Raw genomic sequence first — 8,095 nt, 5'->3', positions numbered from 1 at the left:
CACTGATCTCTCTTCACTTGTCCAGTGACTGTCTGGTCTCCTCGTGTGGCCTCACAGCTCACTGAGACGCTCTTGATCCAGTCGTGTTCAGAGAGAGTCAGACTGCTGCTCCAGCTGTACAGACCGTCCTTCTGCAGGAGTCCAGCGCTGTTCTCCTGAGACCTGCTGTTCCCATCCACCTTCCAGCTCAAGCTCCAGTCTGAAGGGAAGCCCTTGCTGACCACACACATCAGTGTTGCTGTCTGCTTACTGGAAATCTCTTCACTGGACGCAGGCAGGACCGTAACTGTAGGACGAGTTACACCTGATATACAGAGAACACAAGGCAAAAATTGCCCAATGAAAAATAAACAGCCATGTTTAATAAATATTGTTTTTTAATCTGACATTTTTAAAAATCAGTTCATTACAAGAAAGAAACTGAATGGATGCCAAGATTCAATTAGGATCAAGACTGTGTTGGTGGAGACTTGAAGGCTTTTAATTCTACTTTACACCTTCACTATAATGTTTACATTCACCATAGTTACATATATGTTTAGTTTAACTGTGGCATGTCTGATAAAATCATGGCACCACCAGTGAAATCATGCATGGCACTTCATTACAAATCGCTAGTTGTTTTCTTTTGGTAATTGTTATAACATCATACCCAAAACATATTTATAAACACAAAACTAAAGATTTACAAACTACCAAAGTTAAAATGAAAAATATATTTCCCCATCAGCATATAACAATCCAAACATATTAGTGATTAAACACATTTTGCATGAACACATGATTCCTGTAGTTCAATTTTTTTCTGAAATTTGGAAGATTTAATTCTGCATGATAATTATTTTAATATCAAGACGTGGAGGATTAAAACTTTACATTATATTAAGACATTGGCCATATCTTGATATTTTTGAGCACTTCAAACGTCGCATTCAGAGCACAACAGCAAGCAGTAAACAAAAGAATCTCTGATTAAATATTCATTAAATGATTACAGTAAATATAAATATGCGCTGCAAAAGCAAAACAAATAAAAGAAATGAAAAAAAACAATACAAATGATACCAAGTATGAATGTATATTAAAAAGCAACAGCAAGAACATTTTGATATAATTTTGTACTCACTGCCAACATCCAGTCTGGTGCCGCCGCCAAACGTGTACCACAGTGATAGAAACTAATAGAGCAGCTGTACAAAAACCTCTGAGCGCTTCACTAACTCTCACTCATATACACATTTATACACAATAGACATAATACAGCTTTGTCTAATTTGCTGGTTTTTTACACTAAAAGACATGATGTTGTTGTATTTTGATTGTTGTAATGCAGTTTATGTTTGTCTCGTGATCATATCAGATGTGAGTGAATACTGAGAGAGCAGCAAACAAACATGAACAGTATTGAATTTCTGCCTGTCTTTACACACAGAGTTCAAAATCAACATTTTGCAGGAGACAAAATACAAAAACTCTAGAATGTGTCATGGTTCTGCCCCACATTGTCTTGCTTTTCTTGATCTTGTGGCAGAGCCATGGCAGAATCTCTTGTTTCTTCCCGTTGCCATGTTTTGTTATGTTACAAAAGAGACCGCCGGGCTCCCTTCCAGGGTTGAGGTCGTCGGGTTCCCCTCCAGGGTCGAGACCGCCAGTATCCTGTTCCCGCCACAGATCCCTGCCAGCATCCCAGCTGGTACCCAGGCCTGTCGAGTCGACACCCTGTCTTTTGTGTTGTTCCTGTTCCACTGGTGATCCAGCCGGTGTCCTTGTTTGCTGCTCAGCTGCCAGAGAGCGCTGCCCAGCTGTCGGAGAACGCTGCCCAGCCACCAGAGATCGCTGCCCAGCCACCGACTTTCCGACCCGTCTCGTCGACATCCAGGCCTGCCCAGCCGATGATAGCCGGCGATCCAGTCCATGTGTCAGCCGTCCTTTCCAGTCCGTGTCAGCCGTCCTTTCCAGTCCGTGTGTCAGCCATCCTTTCCAGTCCGTGTGTCAGCCGTCCTTTCCAGTCTTTGTGTCAGCCGGCCTTTCCAGTCCTTGTGTCAGCCGGCCTTTCCTTTCCCTAAGGAGGGGCTTCTGTCATGGTTCTGCCCCATCTTGTCTTGCTTTTCTTGATCTTGTGGCAGAGCCATGGCAGAACCTCTGGTTTCATGTGGAGAGAGGCATTTTGACCCTTCTGTCCTTCTATTATGCTCTCTCCAGGTCTCGTCATTGTTCCTGCCCTCTTGTTTCCTCGTTAGTGATAATTATTAGTTCATGCCCCGCACCTGTCCGCTCTTGATTTATCTCCCTATATATTGACCTTGTGTCTCTTGTCTTGTGCTGGTTCATTGTCACTTGTTTCATGTGGGTGAGTCCTTGTCTTGTTAGTGTAGTTTAGTCTTTTGTAATATATGGTAAATGTTATTTTTTAGTCTTTTCTAGTTAGTCCTTGTTCCCGTTGCCATGTTTTATGTTACCCCCCGAGGGTGTTTGTTTCTTGTTTTGTCTTTATTATTTAAGTCTTGTTAACCCCTTACCTGCTGTCTGCGTCTGGGTCCTCTGTCCTTGTCCTCACCACCCACGTTCATGACAAGAATGACTATATACACAGTAAATATTTTTATTAGCAAATCTTATATATCTGAATGAAATTAAAGAGAGAATGAATAGATAAAAACACATGAACACATCAAATACAGAAATATCTTAACTTCAACACAAATGGGTCTAGTGGACAATGTGTATATTTATTTCACTTCCATTCACATCTTATTGCTCTGTAAGTCATATCTGCTATTTTTAGCACAAGTATTGTCATGATGTGTTTGCATAGTGAGCGGATGCTTCAGAGCTCTGAGAGTGTTTATAGAGCCGTGAGTTTAACACTTCACAACTGAACACAAACACACAAAACATCAACAATGACCTTCATCATCATCTTCGTCTGGACACTTTTATTCTCTATTCAAGGTTGATATGCTTTATAAAATATGACTTCTTTCTTATTAACTGTATGTCATATTTTAATCTTCTTTATATTTCAGGGTGTAAATCACAGATCACAGTAACTCAAAGTCCTTCAGTGAAAACTGCTTCACCAGATGAATCTGTTACTCTTAGATGTTCTACTTCAATTCCTCCTTCAGGCTGTAACCCACCCTGTGTGTCCTGGTACTTACAGAAACCTGGAGAAGCTCCTAAACTCCTGATATATTATACAAACACCCTTCAGTCTGGAACTCCATCTAGATTCAGTGGCAGTGGATCAAACACAGATTTCACTCTGAGCATCAGTGAAGTCAAGAGTGAAGATGCAGGAGATTATTACTGTATGGTTGCACACCACAGCGGCAGTTGGGCGTTCACACAGTGATAAAGAGTCGTACAAAAACCTCCATCAGTCAGATTGACGCAAACACCCACACACGCCAACATGCGCACACATGCACACACAGTAAACGTGGGGGGTAAACACCATCTTGATTTTCAGAGCTTTTTATATTACATTGTCAACAGAAATATGCAGTTAATGCTAAAAGTTAAAGCCTCACCTTAGACAGTTTGGAAGAGAAAGAGAGAATCTCTTCTGGTAAATATAACATACCAGTGAATGTGCTAATGTCAGATTTCAGAGGTCAAGAAGATATAAAAGAGGATGACAGTACAAACACCAGTTACCGTAAGTAAACAGTGTTTAAGCAAATAGAGCGTGCTAAATCATGACTGAACACTAGGACACATTTAACTTATCATATAAACATTTGTAACAACACAAAATGAGACCAATTACAGTAATGCAGTGAAATCAAAGAGAGATAGCTTGACAATAATTTGATTGGCTTGGAAATTTCTTGACTTGGAAATCCTCAGTTTTTTATAAACCATTCAGTAACATGAACATTAGTGGACTGTAAGTCAGAACTCTTCCAGAGGAGGATGACAGGCCACTCTTTTGCAGTCCAATGTAAATGACCACAGCTTTGTCAAATTCTCATTGGTAAAGAATCAAGATTTAGCTGACCTCACATTTACTTATTCATGCAACACACACAGAGAGAGGTTGTTAACATGCAGAAAACACATATGCTTGTTGGATTGTGAGTATCAGGACTACATTCAGCATCCAGTCCACATGTAGACAGCGTTTACTGACTCTGCAGAACACAAAGACATCAATGTTTCTGTGGGATCAGTACAGTCCTGATCTCTCGCTCTACTGAAGCGTTTGCACTGACAGGCTGTTTTGCATGAGCAGCGTACGCTTCAGTGCTCTACATGTGTTTATAACTCACATGATCAAGAGCTGTTCTTCATGAGAATCAAACCCCAAAATCAACAGAAATGACTTTCATCACCATCTTGATCTGGACACTGGCTGTATTTGTTCAAGGTTTGTAAAAGTTCACTACAAAATGTGTTTAACCATGTAATTGTATGATCTTGTCTACTAAATGTATGTCTGACTTGTGATCTTCATCGATCATTTGACAGAATCTGTTGGGCAGGTGACAGTGAGTCAAACCCCTCCAGTGCTTCTCTCTCAAACAGGACAATCAGTCACTATAAAATGTCAAACTAGCAGCAATCCTGCCTGCTGTTGTGGTGGGAATCAATGTCTTAGCTGGTATCTACAGAAACCCGGAGAAGCTCCTAAACTCCTGATTTATGGAATAAATAATAAACAGTCTGGAACTCCATCTCGATTCAGTGGCAGTGGATCAAACACAGATTTCACTCTGAGCATCAGTGAAGTCAAGACTGAAGATGCAGGAGATTATTACTGTCAGAGTTATCACTATATCAACAGTAAATATGTGTTCACACAGTGATAAAGAGTCGTACAAAAACCTCCATCAGTCAGACTGACACTGATACACCTGATTGATATTACAGCTGTACACACACACTCAAATACACACACTCCAGTGGAGGGGTGAACATTACAAACACACTCATCCAGATTTTCACTGCTTGTATTAAATTGTCCATAAAAATATATCCCATAAATATGTTACCAGTTCAACGCTCACCTCAGACCAGAGGTGGACAAACTACACAAACTATAAACTGGTCAAATAATTTTCCATTACAAGTGAAAGTTGTAGAGACTTTTTAAGTATTTGAGTAAAAAAATTTATGTCATTTATGTAAGCGCATTGTAATATATTTTTGCAATATTGTTGTACAATATGTTATGCATCTGAAACACAGGCTTTGGTAATTTGGCAGGCAAATTCACCCTTACAAAAAATCCTGGAGGGTCCCACAGGATTTTCGTGATCATTTTCCTGTGGGACTCCTGCAGGAATCCTACAGGAAACACAGAGGACTCCTGAATGAACCCTACAGGAATCCTACAGAACTCCTTCAGTAATCCTACAGGAAAGCTAAAGTGTTCAGTCCTACAGGATTTATGCAGGATCCCTGCACATTGAACCAAAATCCTGCAGATTTCTGTAGGATTTTTTGTAAGGGTATAAAAAAGACCAAAATTTAGCCTAAAAGCACAGAAATTATCCATTTTAGGTTTTACAAGTTTACATACCTCAATATCTTCTGAGGTTGATTTTGAAGCCATAGATATGATTCCTTTTAGGCAAACAAAGCAAATATTGAAAACCAAATGAATCTTTAGTCTATTCAGTAAACTATAACATGCAGTATTACTATTAGAACAAGCTGTTCATCACATACTATAAAACAAGCACTAATGAAAAAATCACATATTCCAGTTAAAACTATTCTCTTTGAGACGATCAATTATTCATAACATATTGAAGTGATTGATGATTGAGATGTGGTGTGATGTGTCTCTAGAGGAAGTGATTTTGAATAAAGAGAGGAAATGTTGACAGGTTTGTGCTGTTAAAGTGTGGACAGCTCTGTGATGTGAACTTCTGTTCTACACACAAGCAGAAATCACCATGAGCTCATACATCTTCATCTGGACACTCATCATCTTTATTCAAGGTACATCATTTTCATTCTACTCACTAAACTCCATCATATCACTTCATGTGATGATTGTCATTCAGTCATAAGTTGAATGTAGATGTTGTAAGTGTGATGGATGTTTGTATCAGTTACAGATTGTCAAGCTGAGATCACAGTGATTCAGACTCCATCAGTGAAACCTGTTACAGTAGGAGAGACGGTCACTCTGAAGTGTAAAACCAGCAGAGATGTGCCTTGTTGTTACACAAGAACCAGCAGTGACAGATCTGGTTCAGCTCATAGTTGGTATCATCAGAAACCTGGAGAAGCTCCTAAACTCCTGATATATTATACATATAACCTTCAGTCTGGAACTCCATCTAGATTCAGTGGCAGTGGATCAAACACAGATTTCACTCTGAGCATCAGTGGAGTCAAGAGTGAAGATGCAGGACATTATTACTGTCAGAGTGTACACTATATCAACAGTAGAGATGTGTTGACACAGTGAAACAGAGCCGTACAAAAACCTCTGTCATTCAAAGAGGAACTACAGACACACTAGCCTCGTTATTAATGTAAATAAATAAAAACAAACAGAAAAGACTGATATCTCACTCCTGACACTGTATGAAACTACGTCCACATTCAGAAATCATTCTTTATATTGTGTCAGTAAAGAAAATAACACATGATACTGAGCATCTCCTGTATGATCAACAACAGATTAATCCAAATATTTGAGGGCAATAAAACACAAACATAGATGACTGACACAAACTCAAAAACGTGATTTACTGAAAACACCATAAAATTTGTGTTGGACATTATATGTGACCCTGGACAACAAAACCAGTCTTATGGGTCAATTTTTCAAAATTGAGTTTTATACAACACCTAAAAGCTGAATAAATAAGCTTTCCATTGATGTATGGTTTGTTAGGATAGGACGATATTTTGTCGAGACACAACTAGTTGAAATATCTTAAATCTGAGGGTGCAAAAATCAAAATAATGAGAAAATCACATTTAAAGTTGTCCATCAGAGGCGCTAAAGCTGCAATTCTAAGCTTTACATAGATACCAAACTTGAGTGGATAATTCCCTAAAGAGCTGGCAGCAGCTAGTAAAGTTTGTAGATGTGCTTTCAGCATTTTTTGGAGCATGAACCAATTACACTACATTATCTATGGAAGTAATATTTCATCATCATTCTTTACGTATCAGGCACCGTTTCTATGGTCCCATGTACCACCTTTTCAGACTACATATGGATGCAGGCCCTTGTAATTGCTTGTCCAATTATGCCAACTCATTACTGATGATTGAGTTCACATTGTGGAACGAGTATATAAGAAATTGATTGGGAACCACTTGCAACAACATAGCGATACGTAACATGGAGCCGGCAGGTGATCCAGGTCACAATAGAGGTCAAGCAGTGGTGGGAGGAAGACGTGTTGGTCAAAGGAATGACAGGGGACAAGCACCGCTTCTGAGAGGTGGTCGTGGGCTTCGCCAGAGAGGTGGTCACAGGCCTCGTTTGAGAGGAGTGGGTGAACGTGAAAGACCTACTTTCACCATGCTCGAATGGTGCAGGCATGGTTTCAGGCCCATCGACAATTTGTCACATTGTATTTACCGCCATACTCCCCTTTCCTAAACCCAATAGAGGAATTCTTCTCCACATGGAGGTGGGAGGTATATGATAGGCACCCTCATGAACAAGTCACTTTTCTCCAGGCCATGGACTATGCTTGCAATGACATCACGTCAGACCAATGTCAGGCTTGGATTCGCTATGCCAGGAGATTTTTCCCTAGATATTTGGCTAATGAAAACATCCAGTGTGATGTGGATGAGAACCTGTGGCCAAATCCACAAGAAAGGCTTGATGAAAACATAGACGTGCAGTGAGGGGCACTCCAGATGACATTTTTCCTGTTGTGTAGTTTTGCTTTTGAACATTTTTGGTTGCTTTTTTTATTGCTTTCAAATATTCCATTTCTGGTAAAAAAATCTTGTGATTGTTTCATTGTTTAATAAACTAAATTTTTGTTCAACTCCACTGTGTCTATACTGCACTTGTCTAGTTCTATTGCATTGTAAAACCATAATGAAACCTATATCACATTTTATACAACTATAAAAAAATTGGTTCTGAAATTGGTGACAAAAT

The 8,095-nt window shown here is 39.5% G+C and overlaps 1 protein-coding gene and 3 gene segments (V, D, J or C); 3 read left to right on the top strand and 1 right to left on the bottom strand.

Moving 5' to 3' along the window:
• The window catches only part of LOC130547449 (immunoglobulin lambda-like polypeptide 1), a 5,598-nt gene extending 3,682 nt beyond the window's left edge, over positions 1-1,916 (bottom strand). The window contains exons 1-3 of the mRNA XM_057323412.1: positions 1,815-1,916; positions 1,127-1,178; positions 4-304 (exon numbers count right to left, since the gene is read on the bottom strand). Of these exons, the coding sequence (XP_057179395.1) occupies positions 4-304; positions 1,127-1,178; positions 1,815-1,916 (455 nt within the window). The remainder of the gene's footprint in view (positions 1-3; positions 305-1,126; positions 1,179-1,814) is intronic.
• An 827-nt stretch (positions 1,917-2,743) lies between these two features.
• On the top strand, positions 2,744-3,371 carry LOC130546738 (immunoglobulin kappa variable 1-8-like). The segment is given in 2 exon segments: positions 2,744-2,952; positions 3,027-3,371. Coding segments are annotated over 2 exon segments (378 nt in total).
• A 934-nt stretch (positions 3,372-4,305) lies between these two features.
• LOC130546734 (immunoglobulin kappa variable 3-20-like) lies at positions 4,306-4,814 on the top strand. The segment is given in 2 exon segments: positions 4,306-4,372; positions 4,474-4,814. Coding segments are annotated over 2 exon segments (387 nt in total).
• Positions 4,815-5,857: 1,043 nt separating this feature from the next.
• Positions 5,858-6,434, top strand: LOC130546730 (Ig kappa chain V region 120-like). The segment is given in 2 exon segments: positions 5,858-5,952; positions 6,072-6,434. Coding segments are annotated over 2 exon segments (402 nt in total).
• Positions 6,435-8,095: the final 1,661 nt, after the last annotated feature.

Source organism: Triplophysa rosa, linkage group LG23 (genome assembly GCF_024868665.1).
Source record: "Triplophysa rosa linkage group LG23, Trosa_1v2, whole genome shotgun sequence".
Classification (NCBI taxonomy): domain Eukaryota; kingdom Metazoa; phylum Chordata; class Actinopteri; order Cypriniformes; family Nemacheilidae; genus Triplophysa; species Triplophysa rosa.
This window is presented reverse-complemented; position numbering and strand designations above follow the sequence as displayed.